The 22,746-nt window shown below is 43.5% G+C and overlaps 1 protein-coding gene across 2 annotated transcripts in view; it reads left to right on the forward strand.

Moving 5' to 3' along the window:
• Positions 1-22,746, forward strand: part of POLR3A (RNA polymerase III subunit A) — a 138,507-nt gene that overhangs the window by 16,600 nt on the left and 99,161 nt on the right. For both annotated transcript variants that reach the window (XM_082266796.1, XM_082266797.1), the window contains exons 3-10: positions 833-970; positions 6,711-6,882; positions 9,935-10,089; positions 10,720-10,959; positions 11,237-11,399; positions 16,294-16,430; positions 17,415-17,518; positions 17,965-18,106. In XM_082266796.1, coding sequence (XP_082122922.1) covers positions 833-970; positions 6,711-6,882; positions 9,935-10,089; positions 10,720-10,959; positions 11,237-11,399; positions 16,294-16,430; positions 17,415-17,518; positions 17,965-18,106 — 1,251 coding nt within the window. The remainder of the gene's footprint in view (positions 1-832; positions 971-6,710; positions 6,883-9,934; positions 10,090-10,719; positions 10,960-11,236; positions 11,400-16,293; positions 16,431-17,414; positions 17,519-17,964; positions 18,107-22,746) is intronic.

The raw sequence follows: 22,746 nt of genomic DNA on the forward strand, positions 1-22,746 counted from the left end.
GTTAAATAAATTTAAAGCGTCGCAGATTGAGATCTCTATTGACCGTAGATTGTCGCCATCCCACGGGGGGGCGCAATTTTAAACCGTAACATGTTTGGTATCCATTTACTCGGCGTGACATCTTTCACAATATACAAAAAAAATGGGCTAACTTTACTGTTTAGTATTTTTTAAATGCAGTGAAATGTGATTTTTCAATTTTTTTCCAAAAAAATGGCGTTTTAAAGACCGCTGCGCAAATACCGCGTGACAAACAATTTTGCAATGACCGACATTTTATTCTCCAGAGTCTTTGCTAAAAAAATATATATAATGTTTGGGGGTTCTAAGTAGTTTTCTAGGAAAAAATACTGGTTTTAACTTGTGAACAAAAAGTGTCCGAAATAGGGCTGGGGGTAAAGTGGTTAAAAAACTAGCCTTAGTACCTAAATTTGGCTGGTATCTGCATATTGCACTCCCATTGACAGCACAGCTCAGAGCAGAAGAGGGAAAAGCAACACAAGCAACCAACCTGTTATGCTGCAGTGCTCATGTGCCAACCAAGAACATGCTGACAAGAAAAGAGTGATTACAGATGAGCTCTTCAACCTGCGTCTTCTCCTTTTTGTCCTATCACAGGAGGGGGGAGACAAGACCCAGACCTACTTGAATTACTGAACTGCAGTAGAGCGAAGTCGAATTTCTAGGCTGGCTGTGCTGTGTGATGGGGCTGTGTAAAGATCAGGAATTAATGCAAATCTTTTGACAGGTTAAATGAGTTTGCAATGAGTTCAGCTTTAAAGCTAAACAAATATATAAATTAGACTTCTAACTTTGAATTTTGTATATTTAGGGTACAAGTGAGAAGGACCGACCTTGCCAGACTTGTGGGAAAAACTTGGCAGATTGTTTGGGTCACTATGGTTACTTAGATTTGGAGTTACCTTGCTTCCATGTAGGATACTTTAAAGCGGTCATTGGAATTTTACAGGTGAGACTTAATGAATTAATTGCATTTATTTTCTGGTTTATTTGTCTAAAAAAGTTCACCATTAGAAACAAATGAAATAGAAGAAAATAGGAAAAAACTCACTTCAGATCCCAGCTTCTCATGTGATCCTGGGAATGGTAAGGATTCCAAATACCATGAGAATACTGTGCAGAAGCCATTCCTACACATTTTGGAAACCACAGTTTTTTTTTTTTTTTCTCAGGATCTTGCATAGTTACATAATTAGGTTGAAAAAAGACACAAGTCCATCTGGCTCAACCAATAAAACCAGGTTTATGGTGTAAGGCAGGGGTGTCCAAACTTTTTTCAAAGAGGGCCAGATTTGATGAAGTGAACATGCGTGAGGGCCGACCATTTTACCTGACATTCTTTGGACCATTCAAATTAAATACAAACTAACTATTTTATGCAAAGTTTATTGCAAACTGCATACTTTTCCTTTCATCACATGGATGACAAATCTAAACAGGTGTTAAATCACTCTGCCTTTCATATCTGAAGGCCAGATGAAACAAAAATCCAGGAAGCTGAAATATATGTCAGGAACATTGTAAAGTACATTACATATTATTGGTAATAAAGGTTGTCTGTCAACTTTTAAGTTTAAAAAAATATGAGCAGGAACATAACACCAAGTATACATGTTGTGTTCAAATATATTGATAATTGATTTAGACCAACTGACGTTAACTGAAATTTTACCATGTATTCATCTCAATCCGGAGCATGCGTGCTCCCTAATCAGTCACACAAGGGTTAACCACATATAAGTGCTATATGAACCCACTGATAATGATTAATGATGGCAGCAAAAAAAGTAATAAATGATGCCAATGTATTTTTCCAAATTACCTGTGGGCCGTATTAAAGCAGCCCGGGGGGCGCATTTGGCCTGCGGGCCGGACTTTGGACATGCCTGGTGTAAGGTATAAGTAATTTTTTTTTTTTTTTTTTTTTTTTCCTAATGTTTTGGCTTTTATTGTTTTTAAGTCAGATTTTTTACTAGGTGGTGCTGCACTAAGTAAAGAGCAGACCTGTTTTTTTTTTTTTTTTTCTCCCCAAACTTTAAGTTTAACCACTTCCATACCGAGTCATAGTAATATGACGTCGGCATAGTGGTTGTACGGATCCGGGCCGCCGTCATATGACGTCCGCCCGCTCTAGCTGCTACTGCGCGCCCCCGGGGGCGCGCAGTGATCAGGGATGAGGCTCGTCCCTCGGACATAGCCCATCCCTGATCAAGGTAAACAGCCAATAGAAATTGGCTGTTTACCATGTGATCGGCTGTGTCAATCACACAGACACAGCCGTCCCTCGGACAGAGTCGATCCCCGATCTAGGTAAAGAGCCAATGAAATTGGCTCTTTACCACGTGACCGGCTGTGTTCAATCACAGCCGGTCACAAATGTCAACAGAGAACACGGTAACTAGCTGTCAACGTGTTCTCCTCCTCACACACTGATCCTGTGTGAGGAAGAGAGTGTGGTAACAGCTAGTTACCGATTACAGTGCACGCTAAACACACTGATTGCCCCCCCCCCCCCCCAATAAAGAGCACCTGTCACTAGCCCATCAAAGTACCCGAGTACCTGTCACCAGCCCATCGGGTACTCTGATGACGGGTACTCGGGTACTCTGATGACGGGTACTCGGGTACTCTGATGACGGATACTCGGATACTCTGATGACGGATACTCCCCGAGTACCTTCCACCTGCTCATCAGAGTACCTGACGCCTGAAGTACCCGAGTACTTGCCGCCTGCTCATCAGTACCCATAAGTACTCATCAGTACCTATCACGTATCAGTACTGATCATCAGTACCCATCAGTACAGTATCACCTATCAGTATCAGTACTACTCATCAGTACCTGTCACCTGCCCATCAGAGTACCCGAGTACCTGTCACCTGCCTATCGGAGTACCCGAGTACCTGCCACCTGCTCATCAGTACCAGAGTACCTGTCACCTGCCTGTAACCTGCCCAACAAAGTACCAGAGTACCTGTCACCCTTCATACAGCCACCATGTCCAAGTCCAAAAGGGTTTATATACGTCCTCCGTTTAAACCTAAATACCGGTGTTATGGCAGCAGATAGCTGCCATAACCCTGGTATTTTTTTAAACGGTGGACGGTTGGCTTTCCGATAAGGGTGGTCCCAGCGGCGGATTCGCTGTGGGATCACCCTTCCGGGATGGCGGAAGAGGTGCCCCCCCCCCCTCCCGCCTTGTCCGGTCCTTTTCCCCGCTTACCGGACCCGCCGGCAGCGGGGAAAATGATCCCGTCCTGGATCCTCACAGACAGGATGTCGAGTGAGGGCAAGCTTGCCCTCACTTGACTCTATGGTCTTGGAGGACCGGAGCTACGGAAAATGTTGCCTAGCAACCGGTTTAAAGGTCCTTTTTTTTTTTTTTTTTTTTGTTAAACGGTGTAAAAATAAAAAATAATAAATAAAATAAATAGTAAAAAAAAAAAAAATTAAAGCGCCCTGTCCCCGTTAGCTCGCGCGCAGAAGCGACGCATACGGAAACCCCGCCCACATATGTAAACGGTGTTCAAACCACACATGTGAGGTATCGCCGCAATCGTTAGAGCAAGGGGAATAATTTGAGCCCTAGACCTCCTCTGTAACTCAAAGATGGCAACCTGTAGAAATTTTTAAATTGTCGCCTATGGGGATTTTTAAGTACCAAAGTTTGTCGCCATTCCGTGAGCGTGCGCAATTTTGAAACATGACATGTTGGGTATCTATTTACTCGGCGTAACATTATCTTTCACATTATGGAAACAAAATTGGGCTAACTTTACTGGTTTCTTATTTTTTAATTAAAAATGTGAATTTTTTCCAAAAAAATTGCGTTTGGAAGACCGCTGCGCAAATACGGTGTGATAAAAAATATTGCAATAATCTCCATTTTAATCTCTAGGGTCTCTGCTAAAAAAAATATATAATGTTTGGGGGGTTCTAAGCAGTTTTCTAGCAAAACAACTGATTTTAGCTTGTAAATACCAAATGTCAAAAATAGGCCTAGGCAAGTGGCTAGGATGCATGATGATGCTCCTTGGATGTTGGGCCCCTCTATATGGCTAGGCTGTGAAAAAGTCTCACACATGTGGTATTGCCATGCTCAGGAGGAGTGGCAGAATGTATTTTGGGGTGTCATTTTTGCTGTGTACATGCTATGTGTTAGGAATATCCTATAAATTGACAACTTTGTGTAAAAAAAAAAAAAAAAAAAAGTTTTTATTTTTTTCCCACATTTTCCAAAAACTTGTGGAAAAAAATGACATGTTCAAAGGACCCATAATGCCTCATAGAATATATACGTTGGAGTGTTTGCTTTCCAAAATGGGGTCATTTTGTGGACTTTTCCATTGTATTGGTGCTCTAGGGCCTTGAAAAGTGTGATAGGTAGTAAGAAAGTTTTATGTGTATTTATGCTCCTAAAATGCCTTATGGTGCTACTTGGACGTGGAGTCTCTTTTTGTGGCCAGGCTGTGTAAAAGTCTCACACATGTGGTATCACCATATTCAGAAGGAGTAGCAGAATGAATTTTGGGGTGTCATTTTTGCTGTGTACATGCTATGTGTTAGAAATAGCTTATAAATTGACAACGTTTTGGGAAAAAAAAGAAAAAAACATTTTTTTCTTAATATTCCCAAGAATTGTGGGAAAAAATTATAACTTCAAAAAACTCACCATGCCTCTTACTAAATACCTTGGACTGTCTACTTTACAAAAAGGGGTCATTTGGGGGGTATTTGTACTGTCCTGACATTTCAGGGCCTCAAGAAAGGAGATAGGCCATCAGTACATCTGGTGTGATCAATTTTCAGTAATTGGTACCATAGCTTCTAGACTCAATAACTTTCACACAGACTAAATAATATACACTAATTTGGGTTAATTTTACCAGAGATATGTAGCAGTATAAATTTTGGCCCAAATGTATGAAGAAAAAATAATTTTTTGCAAAATTGTATAATAGAAACTAAAAAAAAGTATTTTTTTTTTTTTCAAAATTTTTGCTCTTTTTTTGCTTATATCACGAAGAAAAAAAAAACCCAGTTGTGATCAAATACCACCAAAAGAAAGCTCTATTTGTGTGAAAAAAATGATAAAAATTTTGTTTGGTTACAGTGTAGCATGACTGTGCAATTGTCATTTAAAGTGTGAGAGTGCTGAAAGCTGAAAATTGGTCTGGGAAGGAAGGGGGTCTAACTGCTCTGTATGGAAGTGGTTAAGCTAAACTCTAAAACAAAATATAAGTATAATGCTTACTTGTGCTTAGATATGGCATTCATTTTATTTATTTCAGGTGAAGAACATTTTCAGCACGTAGGGAAATTACCTGCGGATCTTATTGAAATGTGTTGTACTTGTCAGTCACTAATTCCCCCTACCCCTTCCTTCTCCCTGTTTGTAGAACATATATCAGGGGAGCAGCCTTGGTAATATCTATTGCTCCCTTCTGCGATACAGTGCAGTGAGTGAAGGTAGCCACCTAAGGACTGAAAGTGTTATTCACAGGGCAACCAAAAATGAGTTAGGTTTTAAAGGAGAAGTACAGCCAAAGCTTGTTTGGCTGTACTTCTGTGGATCACAGGAGTGCAGTTTGTTCCTGTTTTCAGCTGAAGTCCACAAGCGAAACTGAAGCCTGCTGTCTGCTGAAGTCCCAGAGCTAGTCCAGGCTCAGCTCCTGAGAGCCTGAGCCGACCGCTTCCGCCCCCTCCACAGCCCATCGCTCCACTGAGAGCGGGGAGAGGGGGAGGCAGAGCAGAGAGCTGCTGACCAATAGTCACCAGCTCTTTGCTCAGGGAGCTCTGAGAACCGAGCGATCAGTGGTGTTTGATCATCGCTCTGTTCTCAGTTTCAGAGTCAGCAGGGGACAGATGCTGCCTCCACCTAGATGATTATGACTCAAAATGAACAAACCCATACTTCTTTTAAAGGAGTTGTAAAGGCAGGAAGGTTTTTTATCTTAATGCATTTTATGCATTAAGATAAAAAGCCGCCTGTGTATAGCAGCCTCCCCAGCACCCCCTAATACTTACCTCTGTCCGGCGTTGTCCACGAGTCCCTCGGCAGTCCAGGACTCTCCCTCCTGGTTGGCTGAGATACTGCTGTGGCGCCATAAGCTCCCGTGGCTGTCAGTCAATGAGCCAATCAGGAGAGAGAGGGGGTGGGGCCAAATGGCAGCTCCTTGTCTGAATAGACACATGGAGCTGCAGTTCACCTCGGGTGCCCCCATAGCAAGCTGCTTGCTGTGGGGTCACTCAATAGGAGGGAGGGGCCAGGAACTCCAGCCAGGGACCTGAGAAGAGGAGGAGCCAGGCTGCCCTGTGCAAAACCAACTGCACAGAGCAGTTAAGTATAATAGATTTGTTGTTTTGTTTTTTTTCTGTTTGTTTTTTTTTAAACTAGACTTTACAATCCCTAAGTATTTTTTCACCAGATCTGACTTTGTTGCTTTTTGTTGGGACACTGGAGTAGCTAATTTGTAAAAGGAGAAAATGCTAAACGGCCATGGAAAATTCAAAAACAAGTCAACCAGATCAGGTGCTAGATTTCTGATAATCAAGCAAACGTAAACTTGTTTTTTTGTTCTCCTCTTGAGCAGGTTGTCTGGTAATTTTTACAAATCAGGTTTTGTAGTTAGTCTTCATACAATGACAATGTGATTATTAACTCATCGTGTTTGGCTTTCCTCTTTAGATGATCTGTAAAACTTGCTCCCACATCATGCTGACTGCAGAAGAAAGAAAACAGTTTTTGGACTTCCTAAAGAAACCAGGCCTCACTTACCTGCAGAAGAGGGGCTTAAAGAAGAAAATTTCTGAAAAATGCCGCAAGAAGACAATTTGCCTGTATTGTGGTGCCTTTAATGGTACAGAATTCTAGATCTTTGCCATTTTTATTGTCCCATTATTTTAGATTTGTTTTTGTATAATAAACTGGCCATTGTGTGCCTATGCATGAATAGGTTAACTCAGGCTGAATAATTTTTGGCTGCTGAGTGATTCAGAACACACTCGTATGCCCAGTTAGACAATATTTATATGGACATGTATTTTTTAGTAATTTGATCCATCTGCCTAGAACTGGGTAATGGAAAGAGAAGGATTGTAAACTGCTCAAATAGCCCTGGATATGATGGAAGTGTAAGTGGGCATTGGGAGATGATTGTAACTGGGGGGATAGAGGCAGAGCAAGAGCTGATCATGAGCATGGTAATGCGGAGTTCCAGTCTGGGTAAAAAAAACAAAATGAAGTCAGCAGCTACAAAGACTGTAGCTGCTAACTTTTAATATAAGGACACTTACCTGTCCCAAGGATCCGCGATGTCGGCACCCCAAGCCTAATCATCCATCGGCTTCGGGGTGCAGATGCTGGCATTGCAAGTAAGGGAAACCGCCAGTGAAGCCGGTTCTCGGAGACACACAGGTACCAGGAGGCAGCATAGGGGAAGAAGGAGGGGCCAGACATGACGTAGATCGCCGAGTGTCGATCTTACCAGGAGGTGGGAGCAGGTATCTGTCAAAACCAGGTACCCGCTCCCCTCCAAAAAAGCCCCAAATGTGGTAGGGGAGGATGCAAAAAAGCGGAGCTTCCCCTTTTGGGTGGAGCTTTGCTTTAAGTGAGAACAGCTTATCGTTGAAGGGTGGAGGGGAGAGAGAGCGAGATATCGCAGTTTGTGTTCATAAGCAGTAGGTTGCAGAGGAAGACCTAGCCATGGACTGGTGTATAATGACAGCTGAGGTTGAGAGGACTGATAAGAGGGTCACGTCTGAGCTATCGTTTTTTCTTTTTCTCACTTTGGAGAGAATGTGGAATTCCTACCCTAATGTAATGTTGTGGTGCAGCTATTTGCATCATCCATGACACACCTCTAAGGAGATATTGCTTGCGATTTTCTTTTATACAGAAAGTTGCCCCAGGTACCCACATTTTTTTTTTTTTTTTTAAAACGTCTCACTCAAATTGGCAAACTTCCCTTCAAGATTACTTGTATATCTCCCTGAATAATATGGGTCAATTTCTCTCTGCTGTGCTACAGAATACTGGTATGCACTTGATATTACCTACCCTGTATCAAGTATTTCAAGATGGTCTGACTCAACTTTGAGGGGAATATCCCAAATTTCATGGAATTCTTTTACTACCCATAGCTCCAACACACCACTATAGTGCGGGTGGGTTTATCAAATGTTGCTCTTTTATAGCCTTATACTATTTCTAATGTCTGTGCCAAGAAAATAAATTCTCATTTTATTCAGCCCTATTGGGCACCAAAACCACTTACCTCATTCATTATTAATTAATTTGGTCTACCAAATATCCTGTCACTGGAAACTTCTCTGCCTTTTTTGCGGACACCATAACGTCATATTATAAAATGGTTATTACGGACTCTGCTTTTATGCTCAAAAATTGTCTTAATTGGAATCCCCTTGCACAACATCAGTCTCTATGTGGATATAACAGATTAACTTTGCCCCTTTCCCTTCAAACAGGCCAACTGGTTTCTTTTTATAAAAAAAAAACATTTGGGGATTATAGACCCACTATCCTGGACTCTCCTTCATAACCTGTCACATTGTAACCCAGTTTAGTTTGCTTTGGTCTCTGCGTCTCTGTACCCCAAAAGGAATCCTCTGTGCCAAAAATTCTGTACACTATATAATGTCGGCCCTACTCCTTGTGTTACTGCCTGCTCCATGTCCTATTGGATTTTGGTGCCTGTGTCTGCCTTTCCCCCAATGCTAGGGGAATATTACGTTTCTGTACTTACCTCATGTTAATGAAATAAAAATGTGGGAAGGGACAATCTTTAGCACATGACATGACATACCGAACTCTGTTATTTAAACAATACCCGGTGGCATTTAGTATCTGCATGGAAGTTTACTTCCATTATGGCATTCAGGGGAGAGTTTTCAGAGACAACATACCACAGAAAGGATAACGTTATGGAGAATAAGAAACTCTAACTGTTAGACATGAGAACATAAAATAAGTCACCTGACTCAGAATTTGGGTACAGTTCAAAGCGCAGGATATTGATTGTGTAGTGCTGAATTAAACAGTGTAGTGTGGCCAAAGAGGGAAGATGGAGAATATAGTGTGCATGATAGGCCTGCTAAGAAAAAAAAAACATTCGGTAGATTGGGCAGAGGTGGTGTAAGAAAGTGTTTGGTAGATAATTGAGGGAAAGATTTTAGGTTTTTATTTTTGTCCAGTTAATCTGGAATGTTTCATATTGTCTGTTTTCCTTTTGAGCCAGCAAGAACATCTTTAATCTTTTTGTGTTTTTCTGATACAGGACTTAAGCTAAAATATACACACACATATGAATGACTCCTCATTCTCAACTATACTTTTATCAGATGGCCATGTCTCAGGTTTCATTTAAAGCTAGCCTGAAACATTTTAATTTGCGGTCTCTTTAGAAAACCCATGGTGCTTTGGAATCCTTTGTCATTTATGGTGCATTTTGTTTTAGAACAGACTGTATAATGCCTCGTTTCCACTGAGTTGTACGGTACGGTACACCTTGCGTTTCCACTGCCAATAGTACCCTTTCATGATAGGCGTGGTGTAGCAAGAAAGCTGTGATCGACGATTCTCTGTCAACCAATCAAGTTCTGCAGAGTGTAGCTCCACCCTGTTGGTACGGTATTAATGTGCTTGGTACCCCAACGAAAGGGTACCAAAAAAGTGGTACGGTTCGGAATTAGGGTACCATTCATAATGGAAATGGCATAAATAGCGTACCGAACCGAACCGTACCAGAAAGCTCAATGGAAACAAGCCATAAATGTATTATAATCAAATGTACAATGGCATATAAAAAAAAGTGCGTAAAACCTAAATAAATTCACCCCAAACCTTTTATAGTTTCTTTTTACTTTGGAAACCATAATCTTTTACAATTTCAGGGCCAGTAAAGAAGTGTGGCTTACTTAAAATTATCCACGAAAAATACAAGACCACGAAAAAAGTAATAGACCCTCTGGTGTCCCAGTTCCTACAGTCCTTTGATACAGCAATAGAGCACAACAAGGAAGTGGAAGCATTGTTGGGGCGCGCACAGGTAAGAGTGTTAAAGCTTTCTAAAACATTAGACCTTCCTCATGAGGTCGTTTACCCGCAAACACTGGATTCCTGCAGTAAAATCAGCAGATTCTGGTGGCTAGAATGACTAGTGCATGAGTATAGCGGCGGCCACTTAACCTGTTCAAGGTAATGACAGGCTGAGAGCAGCCATTGTTTACATGTAGCTGCACACCAGGTAATTTTCTGCTATTAGTGATGGGGTGTCCGAGTCTAGACGCATCTAACTGCGTCCAGGCTTGCACATGCACATCTGTCCCCAAGAGCAGGTAAGCGCTTGGTGTGATGCTACTGCGAACAGTTATGACTGCTGTCAGCCTGTCATTACTTTGTACAGGCTGAAAGGCCACAGCTATTCACATGCATCTGTCATTTCATCCACAAGAATCCACTGGTTCTTGCCGTTGGCTTCTGGTGTATGCGGGTAAATGTAGATGTAAAGGGGATGTTTTCCATCTGAATGTCTGAAGGCACTTTATTATGGTGTGTCTTCCATTTCTTTATCTCGTTGTAGATATAGAAAGACAAGTTTACTGAAATGTAGATGTTTATGTTGAAACAATTATTTGGTATTGCATTGATGAGCCCTAATGGCTTTTAATTCATGCAGGAAAATCTAAACCCACTTGTGGTGCTTCATGTTCTGAGACGTATCCCAGATGAAGACGTCCCTTTGTTACTAATGAACCCCGACGCTGCTAAACCATGTGACCTTATTCTCACAAGACTTCTGGTTCCCCCACTTTGCATCCGCCCCTCTGTTATCAGTGATCTGAAATCTGGAACTAATGAAGATGATCTCACAATGAAGTTGACAGAAATCATATTTTTAAATGATGTCATCAAGAAGGTAACCCACCTCATGTACACAAATTCCGGCTTTCTGATTAAATAAACCTTGTCAAAACGGGTTATTGAAGTATAGAAAAAGTTTGTATCTTTAGGTTAGAGTTTAATATGTTGAATGTTTGTATAGTTTCATTAAATATTACACACCGGGGAGTTTTAGCGCGAACGATTGTTTTTTGACATTTATAAAGAAGCATTAAACCTGGCAAGTTTTCACACCCATAAAGTATTAAGTAATGTTTTAAATGCTGTGTAATCTCATTTCCTTTGGCTTTTAGCACAGAATCTCAGGAGCTAAAACCCAGATGATTATTGAAGACTGGGATTTCCTACAGCTTCAGTGTGCTTTATACATCAATAGTGAACTATCTGGAATTCCCATGAATATGGCTCCCAAAAAATGGACACGTGGTTTTGTTCAAAGGCTAAAGGGAAAACAAGGTAAAACAAACTTGCTCCTGAATCTTTAAGACACAGGTAGACCAGTTACTCAAATAGTTACCTGTTCCTAACCTTAAACTATGACCTGCTTCCTCCCTCACCCTGTATTAGCAATTTTGTTGATCATTATGATCAACAAAAGAGAGTAGGGCAAAGCTTGACTTTAGGAACTGAAAGTACTATAGGCAAAACTTCTTTTCTCTTATGTCCTCTGACAGTCGCCGCCCACTTATACAGTCTTCACGATTGGGTATTGGCCCTCTCCGCAGGAGCAAGCTAGGCAGTAATTTTGTTAATACAAACAAACTTTAACATATAGACACACCTACAGGGGGCCGTCCTTCTGGCCAATATCCCCCAGCCAGTACCACTCTAATCCAGTTTTTTTCTGCCTATCATCAGGAGTAGGCTAGGTTTTCCCTGCTGGGACCTAGTGTCTCAGTTTTCTTCTTTCTGTTTCTTTCTGAAAAGTGTTTTTTCTTTTAAAATAGCTTTTTATTTTTCTCACCTGCGCTAGTTAGTCAGAATTTGGAGGACTACAAGCGTCCACAGAGCTGGGTCTCGCACTGGTTAATATAGAACCTTATGGAGTCCTAGCCTGCCATCGAGTGTCCCAGGTTTTTGGTACGCCCAGGCCTTTCAACGACAGTATCCCTGGAGACGGGGACGAGCCTGCGAAGTTCCTATCTTCACTGGGGTGTCTCAACTTCAGAACGCCAGGGTGTTGCTAGCATCCTTCCTGGCTGACGGCACCCCCACCCAGGGTGGGAGGTCTCCCGTGTCTGAGCGGTGCCCACGTTCACTGGACTGGTGAGTACTACTACCCCTCTGTCCCTGGGAACAGGGTTTGAGGGGGTATTAAATGGGCCCACTCTGGGGATGGCGGTACATGTAAGTTTGCTGTAATATCCCCCTCATGGCCGTGGGATATGGCCCCCTGTATTTTACTTTCCCTGCCCCTGCAAGGGGCACTCTTGCGGTGGGGACCGCCATGCGGGGCGGTGCGGGGGCTTCCTACTCCCCGGGGGTGCTCTGTGCAGATCTCGGAGGGGGCCAGTGCGGGTGTTTGATGCGGCATTTGGCGCTGTTTGCCCGGCTGCCATTTTGGGTGAGGGCTGACCTGAGAGTGAGGGCAGCGGCCATTTTCTATCATCATTTTGGTGCCGGTTGCGTGCCATCTTAAGTGTGGGCGAATGTCCTTTTCTGGGCAGTGGCCATTTTCTCAGTGCTTTCCCTCCATAGACTTCTATCAGCCACCATTTTTTTGTGCCTCAAAGCTGGCTTTTGCCTCTTGGGGCGTGAGGTCACTTCCTCCTTTTACCTCAGCTTCTCGGCAGCGTGGCAAGTATAGGTACAGTGTGGTGTGATTTTACTGTTTTCTCTGGCCTAAATTCCTGCTAGCACTAATTTTTCAGGGTGACTTTAGTTGGGGAAAGGGTCTCCGCCTGTAGTGCAGTTCGCGGTGGGGGTCCGCGGGAACCGCTGTTTTTAAAGGGCCAGCGTCATTATTTTTTTACTTGTTATTATGGAGTCCTCCCTACCGATAAATGTCCTGGAGCCCCGGGCGATCAAGCTCTGTTTGTTCCGTTGGTCGGCTCGGCTTCAAGGCTGCCCTGTGCAAGTGCAGATGGAGAACGCCACGGCGTTGGCTTACATCAATCATCAGGGGGGCACCAGGAGTGCCCAGGCGGCAAAGGAAGTGGCCGAGATTCTGTCTTGGGCCGAGTCGCATGTTCCGGCAATTTCGGCCGTCCACATTCCAGGTCTGGAGAACTGGCAGGCAGACTGAGTCGCCAGACCCTGGACCAGGGGGAATGGTCCTTACACCCGGAGGTGTTTCGCCTTCTGTGTGTCCGGTGGGCGTCACCGGACTTGGATCTGTTCGCGTCCCGTCTCAACAAAAAGGTGGAAAGGTACGTAGCTCGATCTCGCGATCCTTTGGCGGACGCCTCGGACGCGTTAATGGGGCCCTGGCATCGGTATCGGCTGATATATGCCTTTCTTCCGATTCAAATGTTGTCCAGGTTCCTCCGCAGGTTGGCCTCGAAACGCATGCTGGTGATTCTGGTAGCTCCAGACTGGCCGCGTCGGTCTTGGTACGCGGACATCATGCAGATGGTGGTCGAGCCTCCCTGGTGGCTTCCGCTGAGAGACGATCTGCTGTCTCAAGGACCGATCTTCCATCCTGCTTTACAGTCGCTGGCTTTGACGGCTTGGCTGTTGAAAGCCAAGTCTTGAGAGACAGGAGTATCCCATCGGCTGTCATTCCTACCTTACTAAAAGCTAGGAGAGCTTCTTCTGGGAAGATTTATCATCGTACCTGGAGGGCATATTTTGCTTGGTGTGAGTCACAAGGTTTGCACCCCCGCTCCTTTTCAGTGGCGAGGGTTTTGGCCTTCCTGCAGACTGGGGTGGATCAGCACCTGGCGCTGACCACGATCAAGGGCCAGTTGTCGGCCTTGGCTTTATTTTTCAGCGTCCCTTGGCGACTAATTCCTTGATTCGCACCTTTATTCAGGGGGTGCATCATCTGGCTCCCCCGAGGAAGGCTCCCTTGCCTCCCTGGGACCTGAATCTGGTTCTGTCCGTTTTACAACGACCTCCCTTTGAGAACATCAGAGAGATCCCTCTGCCTGTATTGTCACAGAAAGTTGCCTTTCTAGTGGCGGTCACATCTGCTCGCAGAGTGTCGGAGTTGGAAGCTCTGTCGTGCCCCTCCTCCTATTTGGTTGTTCATAAGCATAAAGTGGTCTTGCAACCAAATCAGTTTTTTCTTCCTAAGGTGGTTTCAGCTTTCCACCTCCAATGAGGATATTGTGTTGCCTTCGCTTTGTGCGAAGCCCAAGCATCCGAAGGAGTTTGCTTTGCATTCCTTGAATGAGGTCCAGGCGATCAGGGTTTACCTTTCTGCCATGGACTCTTTCAGGAAGTCGGATTGCCTGTTTGTCCTTCCTGAGGGACCTCGGAAGGGTACTGTGGCGTTTGCGGCAACCATTTCCAAATGGATCAGACAGACGATTGTGCAGGCCTATTCGATTAAGGGTCGGGTTCCTCCCTTCCCTGTTAAGGCGCACTCTACTAGAGCCATTAGTGCGTCTTTGGCCTTTCGCTATCGGGCGTCGGTGGCTCAGGTGTGCAAAGTGGCGACAAGGTCGTCTGTACACACCTTTTCTAAGTTTTACAACCTTGATGTGTTGGCATCCTTGGATGCTTCTTTTGGCCGCAAGGTTTTGAGTGCTCCTGTTGAGCTTTGTTTACCCCATTGATTCAGTTCAGTTTTTTTCTCTGACCTGGGTGCTGCGTTGCCTATTTGAAAGTTGCGTCTTCCTACCCCTCACATCTGCACTGCTTTGGGACGTCCCAATTGTGAAGACTGTATAAGTGGGCGGCGACTGTCAGAGGACGTAAGAGAAAATATAATTTTTGTAAAATCTTACTGTAAAATTTTTTTCTGAGTCCTCTGACAGTCGCCGCCCCCCGCCCCTCTCTTTGGGGTTGGCGGTTTTTCACGGACTGCTTGCTACACAACTGGATTGGAATGGTACTGGCTGGGGGATATTGGCCAGAGAGACGGAAATAGGAAATCCCTGCAAATCAAGGGAATTCCTTGTGGACCCCCAAGTAACCAGAACTAGTATTCCCATTGGAAGATTTCCTCTCTTTTACTTTACTGGGGAAAACCCCAAATTTTGAATTTTCTTTTATTTTCACTTTCCATGATAATGGTAAACAGAAAAAATAGAGAGGGTGAATCTCCTTAAGAGGAAGTAAAGCCAGTGATTTTTTTTTTTTTTTGTTACCTGAAAAGTAAAGGCATAATTTACTAGTATGCATCGCATATTCGCACATTATGTGACCCTTACATTCCAAACAAAGCCCTTGTTGTCCCCACTGAAGGCTGCATTCATCTTCACCCGTCTTCCTTCTGGGTCTGCATGCTCTGGCTGCGCTACTTGCCGCAGCCGCATGACGTCAATCCCACGCATGCACGTGGCAGCAGCCGGTCATAGCACAGGACTGCGCGGGCGGCCGTTCCTTCAGCTTACCTATAGGTACAAGTTAGAGAGGGGGGTTTACAACCACTTTAATGGGGGCACCAACAGCAATTAAAAATGATGAGCATTCATTCTAATCTTTCTCCACTCTATCCAAAACAAAACAAAAATAATTTTTGCCTTTTTAGTTATACTTAGCACCTCAGAGTTGAATGCAAAAAACACACTCCGTTCAGGAGATATCCCTGCATCAACATTTCTTGTGTTGATGCAGGAATCTCTCCTGCTGTTATTTTGTATTATTCTGACAGAGGGACTGCTGAAACTGCTTATTTGTGGTACGTACTCCTCTTTAAGCTGGGTATACATGGGCCAATTTTTTTCAGTTGTACTGCGGGCTGATCGAATAAAAAAAAAAAACTGAACTAATTCCCCCATCTACACAAGCAAGTTGCACAGGGGAGTCCTCCCCGTTGTGCAATTGTATTCTGACAGTGGGGACGACTCCACTGTCAGAATACACTGATCATTGCTGCAGCCAATTGGCTCCACGGCTGATTAAACAAAATATTTCCAACAAGCCCATTCCTGAGAAGACTATCTTTAGATTGAATTCCAGTGAAGGGGATCAACCATTGATGGATCGAAATTCAGCCAGTCCCTTCTGAACCAGCTGAATTTTGATCCAACTGGCCAACTTTAATTGCAATTGACCCAAGTTTGTTCCTTTTTATAAAGGTCTATTTTGTCTTGGCTAGTGCCTGGTTCTTGTTCACTGATACAAAACATAGTATTGTGCATGCAGGGGGCTTTACTGAATTACATTTAAAAAGTGTATTAATTAAATAAGAAGTTAGCTTGTTACTTGTGTTTAGTTAACCTGCATATTTTTGTTACAGGTCGATTTAGAGGAAACCTTTCTGGCAAAAGAGTAGATTTCTCTGGTCGTACTGTCATTTCTCCAGACCCAAATCTGCGTATAGATGAGGTGGCGGTTCCTGTTCATGTGGCAAAAATTTTGACATTTCCTGAAAAGGTAATTATTTGAAAATCACTGTTCCAGTTTTGGCCTTAATGGAAACTTGTGAAAGAGAAATTAGTGGGGAGGAGTCCTTCTACTCCCACAGCAGCTCCTGAATGATGAATTTGCATCTCTCAGCTAAATCCTTAGTGTTTTTTATAATTTCTATATAATTTTAGCTTGCACATACAATTAAAGTTTTTTACAGAGTTTTGAACTTGGGTCACACAGCAAAGGTCTATAGTTGTTAAGCTGTTCCACATAGAGAATTTATATAACCTAGTCACTTCTCTTTTTAAAGTAAATTAGGGTGCCATTGTCAATATATAATTTCAAAGTAAATTAGGGTGCCATTGTCAATATATAATTTCAAAACTTGCAAAATACAAATTTAAAAAGGTATGATCAGATACTTGCATGACTCTGGCTGTAAATGGTTTCTTTTTATAGTGGTTGATGGTTGTAAATGTGGTTTTTTTTTTTTTTCCCCTTAAAATAAAGGGTTTATACTTACCTGCAATGATATTTCACAGAGCGGCCCCTTACCACCTCTTCTGTGGCCCCCCGCTGGCTCTGTCTGCTCCTCCCCTCCTGCTTGTTCCTATTGGGGGAAACTTGTGTGGGCAAGCTTCTGAGCTGGGCTGTGTCCATAGCCAAGCAGCATAGCTTGGCTACGCTTCCCACTCCCTCCTCACTGGATGTAACTGGCAGCATAGGAGTCGATGGCTCCCACTGCTCTCAAGACTGTCCCTTGATGAGAGAAACCGAGACCAGTGCTGCTGCAGACAGGCACAACACTAGATCGAGAAAGGGCTCAGGTAATTATTGGGGGAGGGTGGGAAGAAACAGGCAGTGAATGCATTAAGGTAAAAAAATATTGGACTATATGACCACTTGAACATAAGCTTTATTTACATGTTGCTCTATGCTGCATTTTATTCATTTTTCTGTGTGTTCCCAACATTTTTTGAATTCATTTTGGTTTTTTTTTTTCTGCAGGTTAACAGCGCAAATGTCCATTTTATGCGGAAACTTGTTCAGAATGGACCAGATGTTCACCCAGGAGCAAATTTTATTCAACAGAGACATACCCAAATGAAAAGGTTAGCCTCACTTTTTTGCCTGTTTTTAGATTGGTTTATCTCGGGATCTGTTGAAGCTGACATATAGTATCACATTTCCACCTCCTCTATCTACAGCAGTATGCAGTATACAGTTACTTTTTTTTTAAAATAAATTTTAGTATAGATTTCAATTTTTTTTTCTTGTCTGTCTGTTCTCCTAACTTCTAATGTCACCATAACCTTTCCAAGGGTTACTTATGTTTCCAAGGATACAGTAGATAAATACTTGTGTATTTTCTCCTCCTTTACTTAAAAAAGATCAATACAGAGATAGTAAAAAAAAAAAGTTACAGGGTATCTGTAAAGAAACCGAAGCATATTTATTATTGAGATAATTATTTTGCAAGTGCAATAAGTCGCCCCTCTCTTTATAGGTATGTGTTTTTGAATTTAAAAGTTTCTAAAGGTTTATTATCTTTGTGTAGATTTCTGAAATATGGTAACCGAGAGAAGATAGCTCAGGAGTTACGGTATGGAGACACTGTGGAGAGGCACCTCATAGATGGAGATATTGTTCTGTTTAATCGACAACCATCCCTGCACAAGCTCAGCATCATGGCTCATATAGTGAGTAGCACAGCTAATGTTATGTTATGTGATTTCCTAAAACATTACTAAACCCAAGAAAAGCATTATATACATTAATGGTTAGCAGTCCTTGAGATAAGGTTTGCTGTAATTTTTCTTCTTGAAAAGATTTTATCTTCCCCTGGTGTTTCGGCCATAGGGTGACAACTCCCACTCAGTACTGTGTCTATGGAAAAGCGGCGTTGTCACCCTAGAACTACAGAGAAACATCCTATCTCCTCATATACATAACCTAGCAACGGGTAAGTTGCTTCTGCTAGAAGATCCACTTCCTTTCCACCGACATAAGTCTGATCCACCATGATATGGAAAAGTTCCACTCCAGTCTGTCTGAGCCAGAGGACAGGATCTCACAGGCAGAGGACATCATCCATCCGTACAGACTCCAGGGAAATCCATGCCCTCCAGTGGCAGGTGAAGGCCTTACAAGGTAAGGCCATTGACACTGAAAATCGCCTTATCCGCAATAACATGTAGATTCTGGGCTTACCGAAGAAGGCAGAGGGCTCTTTGACTGCTGAATTTGCGAAGCAGTTCCTGTCTTCACTTCTGGGCCTTGAAAATCTTCTGCATACCTTTGTTGTAGAACAAGCACACAGAGTGCCTCCCACCCCGCTGATCCCTGGGGCTCCTCCACATCCTTTCTTCCTAAAGATATTTAACTATTGGTACAGAGACATGCTGCTTGGTCATGTCTGGAACAAGCCTGATCTGCCTTTGACAACAACAAGATTTCACTGTTTCCAGATTATTCACCTGAAGTCCAGCGATGCCGACGCTCATTCACAGATGTCCACAAGCGCCTTTGTGACAAAGGCCCCAAAATACGGTCTTCTGTTACCCCAGCAAGCTTTACATCATTATTGGTGAGTTAGTGCCATGGCATCGCATCCGCTAAAATCCATAAATATTCTTTCCTGGAACATTCCAGGCCTGAACTCGAAATTTAAAAGGGCGTTCTCATTTCAGTACCTAAAACCTTATGCCCCCATATTGTTTTGCTTCAGGAGACGCACCTAATGGGTAGCAAAGACCTAGCATTAAAGAAACTTACTCCATGTTCTACAGAGGAGTTTTTGTCCCTATTAGTAAGTTCCTTCTGTGCACAGTGGAGGCTGTGCACACAGACCCTCTGTAAATATGTAATGGTGGTCTTGAATTTATGGCATCAGCGTTAAATTACTAGTGGCTATTTTACATTCCTTATCCTATTTCTGACTTACTTTTGTATACAGTATTAAAGAAGGTAACCTCGTACTCGCCTGCTAAACTGTTGTTAATGGGTATTTTAATGTTTTTTAATCCCCTGATCTAGATAGACCTACGTGGCGTCCTGGGCTCTGGCAGTGGACCTTACTGAGGTCTGGTGGGTTGAGACATCCCTCTTAAAGGGATGCTTTTCCCTATTGCATAGGATGTCCTTCCACTAAGACTTGACTTTTGCCAACCCTGCTCTCCTGGCAGATGTGCAGAGCATGTCCGTTACCTTCCCAGTGGCTTGTCAAACCACTCTCCCCTGGAACTTTCCCTGCGACTTACTCCTACCCATAACCGCTCCCTGTGGCATCTAGGGACCCAATGGATTTCACATCCAGACCAGATGCCTCCCCTGGTGGAAGATTACTGGAGTCGAAATGCACACTCCTCCACCCCTGTAATGGTATGGGATGCTTTCAAGGCAGTTACAAGGAGGCAATGCATCCTTGCTATTGCTGCAGTCCACAAAGACCAGGCCTCTAACTCTCAACACCTGCAAAACCACATTGCTGCCCAATCTCAGGTTTATGGTACAGACCCCACACCCCATAACTTTGATGCCCTTATTGCTGCTTGGAGGGATGAACTTTACCTATGTCTAAGGTCACAAGGCTGGATCTTCACAATTGTAAGCAAGCGTTTTTCGAGCAGGGTGACCGTAATGTGAGTTTCCTGGCTCTATTATCCCAACATGACACACTTTTTACTTTCATTCCCGAGATCAAGAGAGATGAGAGCACAGTTATTACCTGCTCAGCAAGTATTTTGCTGGAGTTTTGTCATTTTTATAGCCACCTATCTTCCTCCTCCTTGCTATCTGATTTTACCCAATTAACATGCAGTCCCTCCTAGATTTGGTGGGCTTGGGTTGGCTCTCGGACAGGGAGCGAGATTTCTTGGTATGCCCCATTATGCCTAAAGAGGTTCCTGCTGTCATTAACTCCTTCCTTAATGGTAAGGCCCCTGGCCCTGACAACCTCCAATAGAATTTTATAAAGTACATGGTGCGGCTTTGGCTCTAAGACTGGCCTCCTTATACTCCCATTTGTCTTGCTGAAGATATACTCCCACCTTCGATTAGTGATGCCCATAAGTGTTAATCTATGAAAGCCCTAAAGATTCAGCTCTCCGTGCCTCATCAAGACCCAAAGCTTTACTAAATCTTGATTTTAAGATTCTTACCAAACTCCTTACGGGCAGGATCCATAAAATGCTATCCTCTGTGGTGGACTCAGATCAAATGGATTTTAGGTCTCATAGATCTAAAGACATCAACATCCATAGGTTGTTTACAAACATCCATACCCCTCACATTAATCAGGGTACTAGAGTGGTGACCTCCCTGGACATAGAAAACGTTTTTGACACTGTAGAAAGGTCGTATTTATAAGTTATAAGTGTAGCACCCTCCTAGGTAGGTGCTAGGAAAAAGAATAGTTTGCTCTGCCTGCTTCACAGGGGAGCCTGATCAGTAGTTAGGCCTGTTGCATGTGTCCACGTGTGATTCATCTGGTCTGAGGGAGTGTCCCCACTATATCCAATAGGGGAGCCTGTTGGACAGTGGAGGAGACCCAGCCAGTGACACACAGGCTTTTATGACAGTCCCAGTGGGTAGGCACAATTGTGGTGCATTCTGGGATATGTTATAAAAGCCAAGGGCACATGTGACAGGGTGTCTTTGGGCGGGAAGCCAGGTCCCAGGAGGAGGGTGACGGCTGTCTCTCCTCCTGTTGCTGAGGAAGGTGGTCACAGACGGTCGGCCTTGTGGACCAGAAGTGTTGTGCTGAGCCAGGAGATCCAATGGATGCTGACAGGGAGTTGGCGGCAGAGTGACCCAGGGAAAAACCGTGGCCGTGAGTACTGGGAAGCTTGCCAGGGGTCTGCCCAGGAAAGGGACCACTCTGGTAGGGTGTCAGTGGACAGGAGGTCAGCGCACACAGTCAGTGAGAAAGGGGGTGCCAAGTTAGACCCTGAAGAGGAACCTAAATGAGATTACATATTCTTTATCTTCACTTCAGTGGCAAGGTGAAGCAGCGGACTTGCCGCGTTCTTCAGTCAGTTGTCCTCAGGAATTGTGCATAGTTCAAGTTGGAGTATCCCGTTCATCCCTTCTCCCATCCAAGTTCCAAAATAAAACACAAAAAAAAAAAAAACAAATCCCCTGGACTGTTCATTGTCTGAGCCACGTACTTTTAATGCCATGTATCTGCCGGGAGTTGCTAATCGGAACCCAAGAAGTGTAATTCTCAGCAGCTCCTTAGGGGGGATTGCTACATAAGAGAAGAGGTTCTCTGATGTATGGGGTTCCCCCTCCAATTTATAAATTGACTGAATCCTTCTTACTTCACAGGAGCACATGGCAGGGCTGCCCCCTATCTCCAGTGCTTTTTGCTATTGCTATATAACCTGTGACTGGATAGACCCTGGGGCATGACACCTTGCCTCCTCTGATATGCCGTTGCAGTGGGTAAACCAGTTCAGGTATCTGGATGTTGTAATATCCCACTCCACCTCTGACTTTGTTAAACTGAACTCACTGCCAATTCTTTCTGATGTCAAGGCAAAACAAAGCATGGGAGAATTTTCCATTGTCGTTGTTAGGCAGGGTAAATCTTATTAAAATGAACATTATACATAAATTCACTTATTTGTTTATGAACTCCCCCCAGTGGATAGTTACCTAAATGGTTTTTCACTAAATTAAATCATTCCTCCCTCTGGAGTAGATGGCTGGCTGATATACCAGACCTTGATGGAGATGACTCTGGGACCCTTTTAAACAACTCTTCTCCCTTAGGGACAAACTTATGCAATTCAGAATAGTACACAGGGCATATTTCACCCTGTGCAGGGTTCATAAAATGGATCCAAATCTCCTCAGAACTGTTGGTGTCCCTATACGCTAGAAGATTTCACTCCTATTTTCTGGGCCGACCCTGCTGTCACTCAATATTGGGAGGCCGTAGTCCGAATTATCCCCTCTGTCTCTGGAATCGCATTCTTCCCCTCTCTGCACATTTGCCTGTTGGGCTTAGTGGAAGATCTAGCCCCTACAAAAGCAGAGCGGACACTGTTGGAGCTCTGTCTGTTTTACACCATTACCTTCACCAGGGGAAAAAAAAACTGTTAAAAAATCAGACAAATGCAGATGGTTTGGCAGGGACCGTCCAACTTTCGGCTTGTGTATACAGCTGTCTGTTCTACAATTTTCACCTAGGTGAAGGTGTTGGTGGAGTTTTCTTACCCAGTGTTTTTGGTACTTCTAAATGTTTGATTTGGATTATCCCATAATTAATCTGCATAGTCCTGCTGTGACTTCCTTATTTGGGGTCCTTTCCCCTCCCAAAAAAATTTTTTTTATG

The sequence above is a fragment of the Pelophylax lessonae genome (genome assembly GCF_965119305.1).
Source record: "Pelophylax lessonae genome assembly, chromosome: 9".
Lineage (NCBI taxonomy): Eukaryota > Metazoa > Chordata > Amphibia > Anura > Ranidae > Pelophylax > Pelophylax lessonae.